Genomic DNA, 18,253 nt, shown 5'->3' on the forward strand with positions numbered 1-18,253 from the left:
CAGACGGGGGCCGTCCACCGCCCCTCCCCCACCCACTGAAGGGCTCCGCGAACGCCCCAAACTGCAGCCTGCCTCCTGTCCGCGCCTCCCCCGCGGCCGTAGGGCTCCCTCCACGGGGGTGCGCTCACGCCGTCAACGCTGTCGCCACGCTACGTCACGGCATCGTCCGAACGCCCGAAATCGCCTCAGCCCCCAGCGCGCAATCACCGGGGAACCGACACAACCCAGCCTGCCCGGTCACCGCCCCCTTGGCGCTTCCACTTCTGTCACTGGGCCACCGCCCACGCGCCGGGCAGGCCCAGACGGCAGCTTCCGGAATCCGGTTGGCGCGCATGCCTGTCAATCCGGCGGTCGCCTTGGCTACTGCGCCCGTCCCCTAATTAGCGGCGGGCGGGCCGCGAGGACCCCTGAAGGGTGACCGGGTGGCTAAGGGAGTGCCTGAGTGGAGACCAGATCGCAGCGCAGCGCTCAGGGCGCAAGGATACGCTCAGGTTGCGGCGCCGAGAGCCCCGGCCCAGCCCCCGGCCCGACGGCTGCTGCCACAGACACCGCCCCCTCGCCGCCGCCCGGCGTGTACGTTGCCCTAGTCACGTCCCGGCGGCGGCGCGTGCGCGGCCCTCCTGGGCCGGGCGCTCCCGGGACGGCGGGGTGCTGGGGACTGCAGCGCGGGCTGCGGTCCTCGGAGTCACTGCCCTCCCGGGCGCCCAGGCCTTTGTTCAGACCCTCCCGGCCCCTGACGGCGGGGCCTGCACGCGTGGTCACGCTCCTTGGTCCCTGTCCCTCCCACCCGTTCCTTAACTGTGGTTTTTGGAGGCTCGGCTCACCCCTCTAGCAGCCTCCCCAGATTCTCACTGAGATGAAATGCATCTTGGGTTTCGTGGCCTCGCCACCCTGACCGTTGTGCCCCCAGCCCCTGCGCCCTCTCCACCCACCGCCCCCGGCTGGTCGGAGCTTGAGCTCCAGACCCTGCTACCCAGCAGACGTGGGTTTGGACCTTGACCTCCTGACGGGCTGTAGGACCCCGGACAAGCTCGGTAAAACGGGAATGAAATCAGTTCCCATGTGCGGTGGGTGTGAAGATGAGATGAAGTCCTGCATCCTGTACGTTAAGCAGAGAGGACCACTGGCCTCGAGTGTGGGCCTGTTTCCACGTCCTAAATTAGGGGACTACCGGTCCCTGGTGGGAAGTGGGGTCTGTCATGGGGCCACAGAAAGTCCAGGCCAGCAGGACCTGTGGTATGGGGAAGCCTGGACACCTGGGACCCTGGCCCTGACCCTCCCTTCCAAGCAGCAGCAGGTGCAGGGGAAACGGGGCAGGCGTGAACCCGTAGGGAATCGGCTCCTGCCCTTTCCTGACCCAGCCTGGTGGGCACCGCTGGTGGTGGCGGCAGGAAGGCAGCTGCAGGTGATGAGAAGGTGGCCAGTGGGCAAAGCCAAGGTCAGGTGGCTGGGCTTGGGCCCCAGTCCTGCCTGGGCCATTCTATGTGAACGCCCGGCCCGGGCCCCGTTGCCTGCATATTGGCAGTTTGGCTACGAGAGCTCAGGCCCTTCAGAAGCCCAGCGCCCACCTCTCAACGGCCCTCCAACCGGGGGCATTGGACTCTGCACGCACACCTGGTGGCAGGGAGCTCACTACTTCATTCATCAGAAAGTCCTGCCAGAGACCCCTGTGCTCCGCTCACCAGGCAAACATGGGCGTCACCTCTACAGGGCCCCCAGACACCCCCTCGGAGGCTTCCCCATGCTCTGCAGCCAGGGCCCTCCCCTCTCCCATCCGAGCCTCGGAGGGAGACAGCTCGACTCTGGAGCCTGCCTGCCTGCCTTTGACTCTCGGCCAGGCCAGTTAGTGGTTACTTGCTTCACCTCTGCCTCAGTTTCCCCACGAAGACAGGACGTGACTGTCTCATGCTACCATGCCTCCCAGATGTGTCTCCTGTGTTCTCACCCCATGCCAGGCCGGGCACCCTGGGGCTTGGTTCCCTCTGCTCTGGCTCTCCCCATGTCCACCTGGAGTTCCTGTCTTTCTGGGTCTGGGGGCCACAGCAAGGTCTGATTCTCCTGCCACCCGAGTCTTCCCACTCTGCCTCCTGGGGATCGTTACCTCTGACGGGGGCTCGACCTGCTGGTGCCACCACTGAGGCACCAGAACAGCTGTTAAAACATGAGCCTATGCCTTAAGGCCCAGGTCCTGAAATCCCGAAGTCCTGCTGTTCAGTTATCCAATGCTGTGTAACAAACCTCCCAAAACTCAGACCTCAGACACCATCCAGCTCAGGAGTCTGCATCGTGGCCAGGGTTGGGCCAGGAGGTTCCTCCCGGTTCCATGCACTCCAGCTGGGGCCTCACTCACACAGCCCACTTGCATTCTGAAACCCAAAAGTCCTCTCACCTGGGCAGAGCCTCTAACTGGGAGCAACTCCCGGTGCCTGGCATTTGCCTAGTACACAGTAGGTGCTTAATAGGTACTGAATAAGTAAGTAAACCCCTCCTCAGACACCTTGGCTCCAACCAATTATGCCCCCACACACCTATCCAGCCCTCCTCTCCCAAGCCTCCCCTCCCGCACAAGTTCCCCAAAGCACTAGCACTTCCTATCAACATTCATTCATTTATTCTTCCATTCATGCGACAAGTATTTTTTAAGCACCTACTCTGCGTTAGGCATTGTCCTAGGCTTTGGGGGAAAGAGTAGGGAACAAACACTGTTTTCTCTGTTTAGAATGTTCATTCCCCTTCCCTCCATCTATTCCTATAGCAAACTCCTACTCATGGTTCAAAACCCAACCCAAACATCCCATTCCCTGGGAAGCCCTTTCCCAGCCTTCTCCCTCCCCAGCCGCTGACATGAAACATCTCTCTCCCTCTACTATACCATTCTCAAATATTGTGTGGCCCACCCAGTGACGGGGTCCTGGGGTTAGGGCTACCCAAGGAGTGCGGGGTAGAGGGGCAGAGGCCCGCAGGGAGAGGTAAGGACAGATGTCTCTGCTGGAGGCCCAGGTCCCCCTGAACAGAGCTGGCTCTGTTTGTTTTTTTTTTTAATGCAATTTATATAACTTTATAATTTTAACATAATTTCAAACTTACAGAAGTCGCAAAAGCAGAACAAAAAATTCCTACACACCTTTACCCAAATTGGCTACTTATTAACATTTTGCCCCTTTGCTTCATCACCAGTGTAATTTTATAAACACGATAATGCAGAATAAAATGATTTCATAGCAATTATAATTAATCAGTATTTTTTGAACCTCCTGGCTCCTCCCTCAGACTCATTTTCCAGTCACTCAACAACCATATGGAGAACAGGCTGCCAGGCGTACCTTTTATTTGCACAGAAAAGACCAAGAGTCAGGAACCCAAGCTCAGCAGCAGTGCAGGGGCACCTGACGGGAGGGACATGTGAGGGGCCGGGGCAGAGACATGGAGCAGATTTGAACATCAGACCCCAAGGAAAGCAAACGCAGGTTCAGTTGGTCTAGGCTACTGGTGTGGGGCTTCCCTGCCGCAGGGGGAGTCGGGGCAGGGCCACAGTGGTAGGTGGCAGGAGGCCCCACTAGTCAGTCTTTGGAAGTCCCTCCTGCCATCTGACCCAAGTTTGCACACTGCAACTCCACCCCAACTCTGGATCAGTCTTCTCAGGTTCCTGGGGGCTTGCGCCACGCCACCTACTGCCTCTTGGTCTCCCCTAAGGTTCCCAGTAACTCCCCTGGGACCACACAGCAAGCCTCCTGGCACAGGGCAGCTGGGGGCTGGGGGCTGGGTCAGAGCAGTGTGATCTCGCTGGGGGGCAGCGTGAGCCGCTTCTCACGGGCGCTGAGCAGGTTCTCCACGTGCACGGCCACCACGCGACACAGCTCCAGGCCCTGCAGGAGAGACGGTGAGAGGCCCAACACTTCCCAGCTCTCACCTGGGGTGAGATGTGGCCGGGAGAGGGGAGAGAGATGGAGGCCAGCCTCCGGCGGGACTAGTGGGCCCCACCCTCATCCCCACCTCCCCAGGGCCCTGGGTGGCCCACGAGCAGCTAGGAGGAGGAATGCCAGGCTGCAGGTGGGAAGGGGTGAGCCGGGAGGAAAGCAGTGCACCTGCCAGCTCTGCTGCATGTGGCCTGTGTGACCTGAAACCAGTTACTGCACCTCTCTGAGCCTCAGCGGTCTCACCCCTGGGGGCTCGGTTTACCAGGGCCTGCCTCTCGGAGCCATGGGGAGGATGCTATGAGATTTTACTACACGTGAATCCTCTAGACTTGAAACCTATCAGCCCCATCAATAAGTGGCTGCCGTGGTTACCACCTGGCGCCCACAGCCTAGAATGAGCTGCGACCCAGCCTCAGGGCTCCCACCTGCTGGGGGCGGGGCAGGCAGCGGGCACTGTGGAGAATTGGTCTCTCAGACCACAGCCAGTGCCGGAATCTCCCCAGGTGCTTCCTGGGGGCTGGGAAGCTGCCCAGAGGGAGGGTAAAAATAAGGAGGACAGCACTTACTGGGTGGCAACTGAGGACCAGGCACTGTCCCAAGAGCCCCCCATGTCCCACCCCTCCCAGTCCCTGCAGTGTCCCTATGAGTCAGACATTCTTAGAGCCCATTCCACAGGTGAGGAAACTGAGGCCAGAGCCCTGAAGCCAGTTGCCCCAGACCTCACAGCTGGGGATGGTGGGACTTGAACCCAAGGCCACACCCTGGGGGCCACCTCGGCTAATGAGATCAGAGTGGGCTCCTCCCCACCCGCCATCCTCCCACCCACAGGCTGCAGCGCTCCAGGCCTCACTGGGAATGCTGCCCCACTTGGCAGGTGTGGAAACTGGGGCTCAAGAAGAAGCTGGGTTGCTTCCAGATGCCCTCACACAGCCTGTCAGAGGTAGGCGGGATCACTGCTGCACTCAGACATCACCTGCTCCTGGAAGCCCTCGCTGATTACCTCCTGGATAGCACGGGTACACCCTCCCCACACTGATTACGGTTTATTAGAGAGGCTTTGATGTCTGTCACACCCCTGAGACCTGGGGCTCTGTGGCGGCCAGGGCTGGAGGGTCTGCTCAGTATCTCTGCAGCTAAGTGCAGAACCTGCTGCGTAGAGATGCTCACTGGTTATACATTGAAAGAATGAATGATTAATAAATGTGTCCTCTACACATGCATGACAGAGGCAGAGCAGAGGTGGCAACGCAAAGAGGTCGCGGGTGGGGAGGGCACCGGGAGCAAGCGGAGAAGCCGGAGAGGCCTCCTCCTCCACCCACTCACTTCCTGAGCACCCGCTACAGCCGGGCTGTGCTAGGGACACCGTGGGGACAAGCTGGACACAGCCCTGCCCTGCCCCGCCCTCTCGGGGCTGACATTCTAGTGGGGAGACAGACAATCTGGGAACAAATAACTAAGTGATTTCCAAGCCATATGAGGGCTGCTGAGGCGGAGAGAGTGAACTATCGGGGAGGAGGGTCAGGGTAGGCTTCTAGAAGGAGGTGACGTTTGTGCTGAAACCCGAACAAAGGGAGGGAGGGAGCCCCGTGATGCAGGCAAGCGTGTCCCAGGTAGAGAGAGGGGACAGTGAGTGCAGTGGGTCTGGGGCGGGGAGGGGGGCAGGTAAGCAGAGGGGAGGGATGAGAGCGGAGGCCACGGAGGTAATCAGAGGAGGGGGCAAGGACGGGAAGGGCTGCTGGGTTGGGGGCCCAAGGGCCTGCAAGGGTGAGAGGTGAGGGCAGAGGCCTGTTGGTCTCCAAGGGCAATGCTGAGGGGGTCACGGCAGGAGAGAGAAATAAGGGGCTGTCTCAGCAGAGCTGGCTTTGGAAGCCGCATGGTCAGAGGGGTGCCGGGGTTGGGGAGGGGGAACCGGACTCAGCAGCAGTTAGAGGTCGTCCAGGGGAGGGCTCTCCAGAAAAGGGGCCCAAGGGGCAACGGACGGGCAGGCCCGAGGAGGTGGGTTTGCTGTGGTGGGAGCTCAGACTGGGGGTTCTGGGAAGCAGGCTGAGCCACAGATAAGGCCAGGGTGGGGGTGACCTCAGCAGGAGCAGGACTGGGGAGCAGTGGGAAGCACACTGATCCCGGGGTGGGGGGCTCCTCCTTTAGAGGCAGGGCTGGGGCAGTGGGAGCCCCTGTCTCGTGCCCTGGGATAGCAGCCCCACCAAGGCAGGCCGTGCCGTGAGAAGTGGTCCTGGGCCCACATCTTGAGTGGGTGCGGTGGGCCCAGACGTGTGGGCCCAGCCCCGATTCTACCCCTGCTCTGGACCTCAGTCCCCTCTCTCCAGTGGGCTGAGAACTCTGGTCCTGCCCCATCCCCGGGCACTGCGAGACGTGGACTTGACTGACCTAGAGGTCAGCCACAGCTTTTAAGGAGCCGCCACAGTTGCTGCAAATAGGAGAAAGGTCCAGGGCAGCTGGGCCTTGGCCTCCCTGTCACATGGGAACCCCACTCCCCACCCCTCAACCTCAACAATCCATCCTCCGAGCCTCAGCCCAGGTGAACGTCCTCAAACTGCCTGGGTCCTGCCCTCCCACCAACCTTCTATGGCTCCCGAGTGCCCTCAGGAGGAAGCCCCAGATTCTTAGCTTTATATTCAAGGACCCTTAAGACCTGCCCTTCCCTGGCTGTGTCTCCCCAATTCCCCATCAAACTCCTCACTGTTCTAAAAACAACCTGGGCCCGCCCTTTCCCATGATCCCACCATCAAGATGCTTCTCTGGTAGACCACCCTCATGACCCACAGTTCTGTGAGGTGTTGGGTTAGCTCTGTCCCCTGCACTGGGCTGGATGTTCCCTGGGACATGGCTAGGACCTGACCCATCTTGGAGCCAGACCCAGAGAAAAGCCTGGCGAGCGGAATGAGGGAGTGGGGGTCCGGGTGACAAGCCGGGCTGCCAGGCGAGGCCCACCTGCTCCAGCTGCAGCTGCATGGTGCGCTGGGTTGTCACATCCCCCAGTGCGATCTCCACGTACGGGTAGCTGGAGCTGGCCGTGGGCCGCTGGGTCCTCGTCGACTGGATCTCCTTCAGGGAGAACTTCACCATCAGCTCCTGGGGGAAATGGGGGCAGACAGGTTCGGGGGTGCGACAGTCTCACCCAGCCTTACCCCACCGCTGGAGGTCAGATCCGTAGGTGGCGTGACAGCTCAGCTCGGATCGAGTACTAGTTCCCCAGTGACTTGCTGTGTGACCCGGAGCAAGCTACTTTACCTCTCTGGACCTCAGTTTCTCACCTGTGAAATTATTTCAACAAATACTGATGCACGCATGTGCAGCGTGCCAGGCACTGCTCTAAATGCTTGCGATCTAGGGATGCAGGGAATGCCTTCACATCAAGGCTGCTTCTTCACACCCACCCCTCTTGGTCTGGAGCTTTCTTTCCGGCCCCAAGAGCAAAAGCTTCCCACACAGGGATAGCCAGAGTGATGAGAGTCAGCACCCCATCACGAACAACAGGCCACAGCAGACAGACAACCCAGCTCCCCGACCCGCACGATGGGGGGCATCCTCTGAGGGCCGTGTTCCCCGCTGGACCGAGCGCCAGTCCCCACAGCAGGAACCTGCTTGCTAACACGCTCCTCCCCAGGTGTATCGTATCCCCCAGGGTACGACCCTCCTCCTGGTCTCACTTCCTCGCTCCAGTGTTTCCACGTAAGCTACTTGCCCTGGAGCCCTCATCTCAGGGCCCACTCCCAGGGGAAGAACTAAGAATAGGGGTAGCAGATCCTTTTTGTTCTGGACTGAATTGTGTCCCTCAAATCCATATGCTGAAGCCCTGACCCAGCACCTCAGAATCTGGAGACAGACCTTTGAAGAGGGAAGGTTAGGGTGGGCTCCCATCCCACGGGACCACTGTCCTTAGGAGAAGAGGAAACTGGGACACACAGACCCCAGGGATGTGCACAGAGAAAGGGCCATGTGAGGAAACGGGCAGGACGGCCATCTACAAGCAAGGAGAGAGGCCTCAGAGGAAACCAACCCTGCGGGCACCTTGATCTTAGATGTCCACCGTCCAGAACCACCAGGAAAACAATTTCTGTTGCTGAAGCCCCGCCAGCCCCGCCCCGTCAGCCCCAGCAGACCAACACAGGCTTTGAGCCTTGGCCTGTGTTTCACCTCCTTTCACCTTGACAACAGCCCTGCATCCCAGGTGAGGCAAGGAGCCTCGCCCAAGGTCACGCAGGTGTAAGAAGCGGAGCTGGACTTCCCACCCCCTGGGGGGAGGGGCGGGGCTGGGCTGAGGCCACTCACGTGGGTGTCGGTGCTGAGGAAGTTAAGGCCATTCTGGTTGACCGCCAGGATGCAGGGGGCGGGCACCGCGCCGTTGCTGCAGCTCTGGACGAAGAAGAAGGAGGAGCCGAACATGGGCGAGGCGCTGAGGAGGCCTGGGGCGGGGGAGGGGCGGGCAGGTGACGCAGGCGCCTCAGTGCCGCCCCCCACCTGCTCGGGTGGCCCCTCCCGCCGGTCCAGCTGCCGGCCTCAGGCCCCCCTCCTTCCCTGCCGGGGCCCCCAGCCTAGGTGGGGCCCCGGTGAGGACTTCCGAAAGCTGGCACCAAAAATGCCTCTGTACAAAGGCAAAGGTGCCTCCACCCCACCCTCCTCAACCAGGCCCCCACGGTTCCCTCCCCAGCCCGGACTCCTCCTCACCCAGAAACTGGGCGCGAGCCTGGTGGGGGCTGAGCGCCTGCATCTGCTGCTGGTGCTGGCCGAGCAGGCTGAGCCACGCCGCGGCGGCCACAGTGCGGTAGAGCTGGGCCGGGATGTACTCCTGGGCCTCGCGCCTGGCGTGCAGGGAAAGGCCGCTCTGAGTGCCGCCAGGCTTTAAACCTCCTGGACCCCCACTCACTGCGGAGTGAGGCTGACTCAGTGCCTGGGCACACAGCAGGTGCTCAATAACCGCTGGCCAGTACCACCAGGCTCCCCGTTTGCAGAGGAGGGAACAGAGACTCTGAGAAGTTTACCAGCCAGTCCAAGGTCACACAGTGACCGGTCCGGGCCGAGGCTTGAACCCAAGGTGGGTTCGTCCTTCGTAGCCCCCGCCCCAGGGAGAAGCCCAGGCCAAAGGGGTGAGAAGCACAGGCTGAGGGAAGTATCAGGGCAGCAAAGCAACCACCAGTGGCTGGTCAGAGCCGGAGGGCACAGAGCACTGGGCCCACCAGGCCATGCCTCCCCCTGACACATGCTGGATCCCCTGGGGCAGCCCTGTGTCTCAGGACATCTGAAAAATACCAACAAATACCGGTCCCGGCTGCCATGGGCTGCACACTGGGGAAGGGGGAACGTCAGGGGAACCCCCCAAAAGACCCTCCAGGCAATATCTTTCCTCTCTGCTCTGCTGGGTAAGAGCCTGGCATGTGACCCAGTCTCCCCAGGTCTGGATCCTGGTCCTACCACCTATTAGCTGGGGAAGCCATATCCCCTCTCTGGGCCTCGGTTTCCTCATCTGTAAAAGGGGTAAAGAAAGTGCGGTTGGGGACTTCCCTGGTGGCGCAGTGGTTAAGAATACACCTGCCAATGCAAGGGACACGGGTTCGAGCCCTGCTCCGGGAAGATCCCATATGCCGCGGAGCAACTAAGCCCGCGCACCACAACTACTGAGCCTGCGTGCTACAACTACTGAAGCCCGTGCGCCTAGAGCCCGTGCTCCGCAACAAGAGAAGCCACCGCAATGAGAAGCCCGTGCACCGCAACCAAGAGTAGCCCCGCTCGCCGCAACCAGAGAAAGCCCGCGCGCAGCAACAAAGACCCAACGCAGCCAAAAATAAATAAATAAATTTATTAAAAAAATTAAAAAGTGCGGTTGGGGAGATTAGCTGAGACAATGTGTGCAAAGTGCCTTGCAAAGAGTAGGAAGGCCACAACTGTCTTTCTCCAGGGCTGGGATGATACCTTTCTGTGCTTCCTGCACTTTCCCCTTAAAATGACAGCACGGAAAGAGAGTTGGGTGCTGAGCCCTTACAGTGTGCTGGGCACCGAGACATCCTCTGTCCACACTCCACTGCCTTCCCTACGCTGGTTCACACCAGGGGCTCTCATAGTGTGGCCGAGGGTCTGGGAGGGCAACGCCACTTCCTTAAGAACCTGAGCGGTCATCTGCTCTCCCCTCTCGTTCCCTCACAAGTGCGTGGTGGAGTCCGCCAGAGGCTACGTGACACGTGAGATCACAACAGACTGACAGAGAGGCAGAGACAGGCATCCAGCTGCCGTCTGTCACGCCAAATGGTACAGAGATTTGCAGAATGTCAAACAGTGCCGCTCTTCTCACTGGAGTTTTTGGGAAAATACACTTGTGTTTTCATAACTTATTTATATTAATGTGTAATGTTACTTTCCACTATTTGTATTATAATTATCACATATACGCCTTTATATTAACACGGGGTGTCCTTATTTTTAATTACTTACTAAGTCAATATTTTAAATCGTTTCTCAGTTTTAATTTTGAATAGTGTAAATATATGAATAGATACAACACACAGAAACAAAAGCCCTCTGGGGTCTTATTTTTAAGAGAGTAGGGGACTTCCCTGGTGGTGCAGTGGTTAAGAATCCACCTGCCAATGCAGGGGACACGGGTTCAAGCCCTGGTCCAGGAAGATCCCACATGCCGCGGAGCAACTAAGCCCGTGTGCCACAACTACTGAGCCTGTGCGCCTAGAGCCCATGCTCCGCAACAAGAGAAGCCACCGCAATGAGAAGCCCAGGCACCGCAACGAAGAGTAGCCCCTGCTCGCCACAACTAGAGAAAGCCCGTGCGCAGCAACAAAAGACCCAATAGGGCTTCCCTGGTGGAGCAGGGGTTAAGAATCCGCCCGCCAATGCAGGGGACACGGGTTCGAGCCCTGGTCTGGGAAGATCCCACATGCCGCGGAGCAACTAAGCCCGTGTGCCCCAACTACTGAGCCTGCGCGTCTGGAGCCTGTGCTCCGCAACAAGAGAGGCCACGATAGTGAGAGGCCCGCGCACAGCGATGAAGAGTGGCCCCCACTTCCCACAACTAGAGAAAACTCTCACACAGAAACTAAGACCCAACACAGACAAAAATAAATAAATTAATTAATTAAGGAGCCAGATTTTTAAAAAAACCCAATGCAGCCATAAATTAATTAATTAATTACTTTGTTAAAAAAAAAAAAAAAGAGTAAAAAGGCCCGAAGATGGAGAACCTGGGATGACTGATGTCTCGCCTCTTCGAAAACATCAGTTTAAAGGCTGCCTGACGCCCACAATTTGTTTTTTAATATTTATTTATTATTTAGGCTGCAGTGGGTCTTAGTTGTGCCACGCAGGATCTTTTTTTTTCTTAATTTTATTTTTTTAATTAATTTATTTATTTTTGGCTGTGTTGGGTCTTCGAAATTTTTTTAAGGAACTCCCTGTCGTCGGAGATTGTAGGTGACACCACGGTGAACATTTCCATGGCCAAATCTTTCTGCGGGGCCATGTGTATTTCCTGGACCACAGGGTGTGTGTCCTGAAAGCTTTTTATCACTCAGTTTGCTCTGAGCTATTACTACCAGCTGGAAGCGACCTGTCGTGCCCGGAGGTGGGGTCCCAGCTGGACAGGCTGGGCTGGGTGGGTGCTCACGTGCTGGGCAGGTAGAAGTGGTCCTTGGCTCGGTGCTGCAGCGCGGCCAGCTTGGACACCTGCTGCAGCTGCTGCTCGCCGGGCTGGCCGGCCGGCATGCTGCTGAACAGGCCCTTCAGGTAGTCGGGCAGCACCTGCGGGGGACGGGGTGATGCAGGTGAGGGTCCGCGGGCGGCCAGGCACTGGGCAGGCAACTGGGGAGGCACAGACACAGACGCTGAGTGGTTCCAGCCCCACTCGCTTCCGGGGGAGGGTGGCCTGTCACTTCCCTGGGCTTCTGGGAGGAGTGACACGTGATGGTGAGCTGGGAGGGCTGTGGCCGGGAAGCCACGGGACCCCGGGAAGCACTGGCACCCGCCTGCAGCATGCAGGACCTGGGGTCCCATTTCCACAAGTCCTCAGGCTGCCGCTGGCTGACCCGCAGGCACAAGAGCCCAGTGGCCGGATTTGGACTCGGAACGGCCGCAGCTTCGGCACCAGCTCCAGAGAGGCATGCGCTCTCTGTCCAAGCACATCCGCAAGTGTCGGCACAAGAAGAAGAACCAGGCTTTGTTAACCCCAAGACCCTGACTTAGACGACCAAGTCTCAAAGGGGAGGGGTAGCACCACGAAAATGACAAGGCCAGGCAAAGCCTTTCAGCGAGGGACAGGCCAAGTGCTCAGCGCGGGAGGAGAGCCAGAGGAAGGAGGACAGAGTGGCCTCCTGAAGCGGTGCCATCTGGGCAGCCTCGCCGGAAGACTCAGAAAAGCAGAGCCCGCAGGGAGCAGACGCCTGGGGGCCCGAATCATGAAGGCCTCAAACGCCAAGGCCCGGGGGAGCCCGGAAAGTTCCAGAGCCTCAGAGCAGCCCGTGCGCTGACCTGGTTGTAGTGCATGGTCACGTAGAGCTCATTCTCAAACTTCAGCGGCTGATCCCAGAGCACGCGCCGGAACCACAGCGTGTAGCCACCATCCACCTGCTCCATCTCCGAGGCCACGTCCAGGATGTAGGCGCGGCGGCTGAGCGGGCACACGTGCTGGCCTGTGGGGAGCCGGGGGCAGCTGGCTGGGGTACGAGTGGCAAGCCCCCTCCCCGCTCTGGGACACAGCATCCTCAGTAAAGGAGAGCACGTCTATGGGACAGGGTGCCTGTGTTTGTGCAAGTTGTAACCGCAAGCTCCAGCCTGCCTAGTTCTAGGGAAGTGCCCTGCGTGGTGCTCAGAGAAAGCCTAGCCCCTTTCCAGAGGAGGGCTGGGGACAAGGAGGGGCACACGAGGCCTCAGGTCAGGAGGGCCAGTGGATGCCTTTCTGCAGAGCTCCTTCAGGGGAGAACCCCCTGCCGGTCCCCTGGGGCGGGTGGGGAGGACGGTGGGGTCTGGCACCGAGCGGGTCTCAGCCTGTACGAGAGGCTTAAGTTTTCATTTCCTGAACTGACATTTCTGCTTCCATCCCACACCTTCGGTAAAATTTTACCAAAGTGGGGGGCGGGGTGGCACGATGATAAAGTCCAGACTCTCGAGGCCAGACAGTCTGGGTTCAAATCCCAACTGTGTGACCTTGGATAAGTCCTTTAATCTCTTTGGCAGGCTGAATAACAGCATGACCCCAAAGATGTCCCCGTTCTATTCCCCGCCACCTGTGCATATGTACCTTCATGGCAAAGGGCACTTTGAAATGTGATTAAGGATCTTGAGATGGGGAGATTATCGTGGGTATCCAAGTGGACCCAGTGTAGTCTCAAGGGTCCTTAAAGAAGGAGAGACTGGAAGATGCTACGCTGCTGGCTTTGAAGATGAGGGAAGGGGCCGTGAGGCAAGGAATGTGGGCGCCTCTAGAAGCAGAAAAGGCTGGGAAAGAGACTCTTTCCCAGAGCCTCCAGAAGGAGTTAGCCCTGAGGACACTCTGGTTTCAGGACTTCTGACCTTCAAACCATATGATAATAAACCTGTGTTGTTTTAACCCAATGAGTATGTGCTGATTTGTTATGGCGGCAACAGGAGACTAATACAGTCTCCCTGGGCCTCAGTTTTCCCATCTGTAAATGGGAACAATAACCGTCTCGTTTCATATGGTTGTGGTGGGGATTAAAGCAGTTTATAGGATGACATGCTCTCAGCAGTGCCTGGGACATAGCCTCTGCTCCATAAATTCAGTTTTGGGGATCATTTTGTTACTGCCTTCCCCTCCCCCTGTGTCTTGGCTGGACTCCGGGCAAGCAGGGCTGAGGATACGTGGTTCGGAGCCGAGGCAGCAGCGGGAGAGCTGGTTGGAGGTGGATGGAACTGACAGGCTGGTGGCAGGAAGCAAGGCCACAGCCTACAGCAGGTGGGCTGCAGGGGGAAGGGGTTCGGCTGAACTGAGAAGGGCCAGGTGAGACCAAGGGCGGGGGCCCTTATGGCCACTATTAAGGCACTAAGAGACAGGAAAAAGTACTTGCACTTGTGGGTCCAGGAGTCGCATCCTATCAAGTCTCATCCCCCTTGAGGGCAGGGCCCACTGAGTGGCCCGAGGGGCAGAGGGAGGCATCAGGGGAGCCCCATCTTCCAGGAACTCGCGATCTGACGGGCCAGGCAAGCTCACACAGAACGAAGCAGAGAGGGGCAGACGTGGGGCTGCGGGGGCTCGGGGCAGAGAGGTCCCTCTACCTGGGCCTAGGGGCTTCCTGGAGGAAGTGGCGTCTGACCTGGGCCTTACAGTGGGGGTGGTGGGCGTGGGCCCAGCATGCCACACCCTCTGGCCTCTGGCCACTCACCTCGGTTGGTGACAACAAAGATGACGTACTCATCAAAGGCCTCGGGGCGGGTCAGAGCCATCTCAGCACAGATCTCCTCCACCACGTCCAGGGCCACCTGCGGCGAGGGAAGCGAGAGGCTGCGCTGGCCTGGCGACCTCTGCCCCCGAGGCCACCCAGACCCCCTGCGCAGAGGCGAGGATCCCCGAGGTCCCTGGGAGCCAGCCGCATGCAGGAATGGAGTCTGAGAGACTCGGGTTCCGAGTTGGCCTGTCTCTTACTTGCAGTTTGATCCTGAGCTGGAGGTCCCACCTCCCCCAGGCTCAAGCTGCTCCTCTGAGATAAATCCTGCCTCGTGGGGGAGCCTGGGGGGCTCAGCACCCTTGGGGGCCCACCCTGGAGGCTGGGGTCCCTGCCCGACGGAGACATCCCGTCACTTACGGTGCACGTTTTGATCTTGAGATGGCGCTCGAGGCCTCCGGGGAGAAGAAAGAGCTGCCTCTTGGAACTGCGGCCGGCCTGGGGTGAGGAGACTGCGGAGGTGGGAAAGGCCGGGCCAGGGCTCTGGGCCAGCTGCTGTCCCCTCCGTGGGGGTCCCCGACAGGGACCGGGCAGGGCCGGCGAGTGCGCGTGACGGGGTCTCTGGGCCGGGCCGTCTCACTCACCCCAACGCCCCAATGCTCACCAACATGGCCCGAAGCTCCATGCTGCTGGGGAGCTCCAGACGGCCACCAAAGCGCAGCGTTCTCTGCAGGTTCTGCTCACAGGCCTTGGCGATCCCTGCAGAAACGGGAGTCAGGGCCTGGCCCAGGGTGGGCAGGGGAGAAAGGGGCTCCTCTGGCCCCAGCCCTGAGTCCAAGCGGGGGGCGGGTAGAAGGGTGGGGCCGTGTGTCTGCTCTCCCTTCAGCGGCTGAGGAGACAGTTCAGAAGGCAGTGATTTACCCAAGGTCAAGAGCCAGAGTGTAAGAGCTGGATCTGAACCCCATCCCACACAGTGGAGGCCCGCACGCCTTGCTTATCCACGAGCCCCGCAGACAGCTGGTGACTCGGGGCTTGTCCCCCGCAGGCCGTGTATGGCTAAGATGACACAGCTGTGCGCAGCATCCCAGGGCAGGAGCCCCCACCATCTGTTTCCCCATCTCTCTGGGCTAAGCAGTGCCCTCGCCCTGCTCTGGGGAGGGGTCAAGAGGGCTGGACCCACTCTGCCACCTTCCCTGGAGCTGAGTCTCTTCACCTCTGAGTCCAGGGAAGTCTGCGGCCTGAGTCAAAGAGGAGTCTTCAGAAACAAAGGGAGTGAGGTCCCCGTCTCCTTCACGGCCACCGTGGTAACCACAGGGGCCCCGGCCTCTCTCTTAGGGGGACCCAGGGGTTGCTCTGGAAGCTAGGCTGGGGCTGAGGCTGAGGAGTGGCCCCTTTCCTCCAAAATCCAAGGGGAAAAGGCCAAGACCCTGCCACCAGCCTTGGCACCCCTGCCTGAACCCTCTCAAGACCCCTGTTGATTCCCAAAGACCAGAGAAACAGAGCCCTGCCGCCTCCTCCGCCTCCACTCCCACATGCCACACATCCTCCTCTCCGGGCCTTCACCCCTGCTACTCAGCCTACCTAGAAATCCCTCCCATGTGCTCACGACCCAGAGCAACACTTCCTCTGGGAAGCCTTCCCTGATACGCCATCCTCCCCCCCATCAGATCAGACAACCCATCGCATCAGCCCCTGCGGGACCTCCACAAACGTTTGGGGATGGACTGATGTTAGTAAACATTGCCCGGCACCTGTGAAGGGCCAGGCCCTTCGGCCAGCTGTCCGGCCGGTCCTCATGCAGACAAGCCCTTGGCCCTGGCTCCCCGCCCACTGGCCCCTCACCCTGGAAGGGCAGGCCTGGGGTCCGGCCCACGTCTTGGAGGAAGCGAACGAGGTGTGGCTGGAGGACTTCGGAGCAGCTGCGGTAGGCAGCCACGATGTACAGCAGCCTCCAGCCTCGCTGGCAGCTGTCCCTGCAAGGACACACATGGGGCTGCGTTGCAGGCGGCCGCCGCACTACGGTGCCACGCCAGGAGTCTCTCCCACTCTCAGGCGGCTCATCTTCTGAGGAGGCTCCTCCTCCCTGCCCAGTGAGAGCAGGGCCGGCGCGCCCAGAGCCGTGCAGAAGCTGTGTTCTATTGAGAATCCAGATGGGAGGTAGGGAAGGCAGAGGACGAGCCCCCCACCCGCACCCCCGGCCAAAAGACAAGCCTTCCCCGGGGGAGGGTCGGGGGACCCTGTGCAGAGCCGGTGGCAGGTAAGGCTGGGAGAGAGGGGTTAGGAGGACGTGCTGAGTGGCTCTGAAATTCCTGGGGGATGCGAGCAAGTGGATGGGAGGGTGGCACACGCTTTGGGTCCCCACTGTGTGCTGGTCGTGTGCGGGACACGGAAGCTCACCTTTGTGCTGCCCTGGTGTGAGGGTTTCATTATGGGGACCTCCGGCGTCTAGGGACGGCGCTTGGGCTTCCTTTGGGAAACCACCCACCCCTCCCCGGTCCCTGTGGTTTGGAGATGGGTATCAGAGCCAGGACCGGCCAACAACACTGCAGCCCCCTACCACGGTGACTGGTTTAGGGATGGGTGTGGGAGCCAGGTCTGGCCAGTTAGAGTTCAGCCTCCCTCTGGCTATGGTGATTGGTTTGGGGACAGGCACATGACCCAGGTCTAGCCAATCAGAGCTCTGTATCGTCCAGCCGTTGTGGTTGGCTCAGGGATGGGCATGGGACCAATAAGACTGGATTTGGGAATTTTTGCTGCAAATATTGGGTCGGTCTTGCTTTCCCTGGGATTGCTGAGCTGGGAAATGTTTCTCTCCAATCTATGGGATATGTTGCTTGGGAATGATATCAACACAGAAGGAAGTAGGGCCAAGATATAGAGGACTGCTTCTTGATGACACTTGGATCCAGCTGTGCCTGAGGTCCTATGTTAGACTTTTCAGTTACCCGAACCCTCTTTTGCTTAAACTAGATTTAATTGGGTTTCTGTCACTTGCAACCAAAAACCTGGACTCACACATTATCACCACATTTTCCAGATAAGGAAACAGAAGCTCAGAGACAAGAAAGAGCTTGTCCCAGACCAAGCACGCTCTGTCTATGAAGTGACGGAGAGACAGGGGGAGAGACTCCGGAGGCTGACCTGGCCCCTCCTGGAGCATGGATGCGCTGGGGGAGGGGAAGACACTCACTGCTTGGTGCTGGTGTTGTCTGTGATCTGCTTCACAACTTGGCAGTAACACTCGTCCCGCATGACCTCATGGTCCCTGCACAGCTGTAGGAGGGCGGGCCAGGTCACAGGTCACACGCCCAGCACACAGGAACAGGGTGGCACTTGGAGATGGGCCTGGTGCCCCTTCCCCAGACCCCTCCCCACCAGTGGGATGCATTCCTCTTTGGGCCACATGAGAGCTTCCCTCCCCAAAGTCCTGCTACTCTGTTGATAAATGGGGAAACTGAGCCACGGGGCAGGCAAGGGAGCGCCAGCAGTCAGCGGGACTGACCTTCAGGAGGGTGCAAAGCACGTCCAGTTCACTCTGACCCTTCAGCGAGGCGTCCCCCATGAACCGCATCACAGCTGGAGGAAACACCTGTCCCACTCGGGCCACCAGACCCCCAGCTGCCTGCCCCCCTTGGGGACCCTGGGGTTGGACGCCTCCCCGGAAGGCTGTGGCCAGAGGAGGAGGGGGAGGCTCCTCCTCTCTGCAGGGGCCCCACATCTGAGTTGAGGGAAGGGGTGGTGGTGAGCAGGGGTCACAGTGCGGGGTCCCACCTGGCCCAGAGCCCTGGCCGCAGTCCCACCCCCACACCTAGAAACATGTCTGTGGCCATCTTGTTGAGGCTGCTGTCGCTGAGCTCAATGAGGGAGTCCTGGAGCGGGGTCTGTGGGGAGAGGGGCTGGGTCACCAGGAGGCAGGGTCTTGGTGGGAGGGGCTGAGTCATGGGGGCGGGCCCTTTGATGGGAGGGGCTGAGTCAGGA

At 59.5% G+C, this 18,253-nt stretch overlaps 2 protein-coding genes across 2 annotated transcripts in view; both read right to left on the reverse strand.

Annotated features, from left to right (window-relative positions):
• ALKBH5 (alkB homolog 5, RNA demethylase) overlaps positions 1-334 on the reverse strand; it is a 24,044-nt gene extending 23,710 nt beyond the window's left edge. Inside the window, exon 1 of the mRNA XM_024752785.1 lies at positions 208-334. Within this exon, the coding sequence (XP_024608553.1) occupies positions 208-334 (127 nt within the window). The remainder of the gene's footprint in view (positions 1-207) is intronic.
• Positions 335-3,299: 2,965 nt separating this feature from the next.
• MYO15A (myosin XVA) overlaps positions 3,300-18,253 on the reverse strand; it is a 48,750-nt gene continuing 33,796 nt past the window's right edge. The window contains 13 exon segments of the mRNA XM_024752798.1: positions 3,300-3,866; positions 6,867-7,007; positions 8,208-8,341; positions 8,604-8,737; positions 11,545-11,678; positions 12,405-12,565; positions 14,276-14,372; positions 14,696-14,773; positions 14,940-15,034; positions 16,118-16,248; positions 17,466-17,548; positions 17,778-17,851; positions 18,084-18,156. Coding sequence (XP_024608566.1) covers positions 3,765-3,866; positions 6,867-7,007; positions 8,208-8,341; positions 8,604-8,737; positions 11,545-11,678; positions 12,405-12,565; positions 14,276-14,372; positions 14,696-14,773; positions 14,940-15,034; positions 16,118-16,248; positions 17,466-17,548; positions 17,778-17,851; positions 18,084-18,156 — 1,437 coding nt within the window. The 3' untranslated portion in view covers positions 3,300-3,764.

This window comes from Neophocaena asiaeorientalis, unplaced genomic scaffold, assembly GCF_003031525.2.
Source record: "Neophocaena asiaeorientalis asiaeorientalis breed wild unplaced genomic scaffold, Neophocaena_asiaeorientalis_V1.1 scaffold540, whole genome shotgun sequence".
In the NCBI taxonomy this organism is placed as follows: Eukaryota; Metazoa; Chordata; class Mammalia; order Artiodactyla; family Phocoenidae; genus Neophocaena; species Neophocaena asiaeorientalis.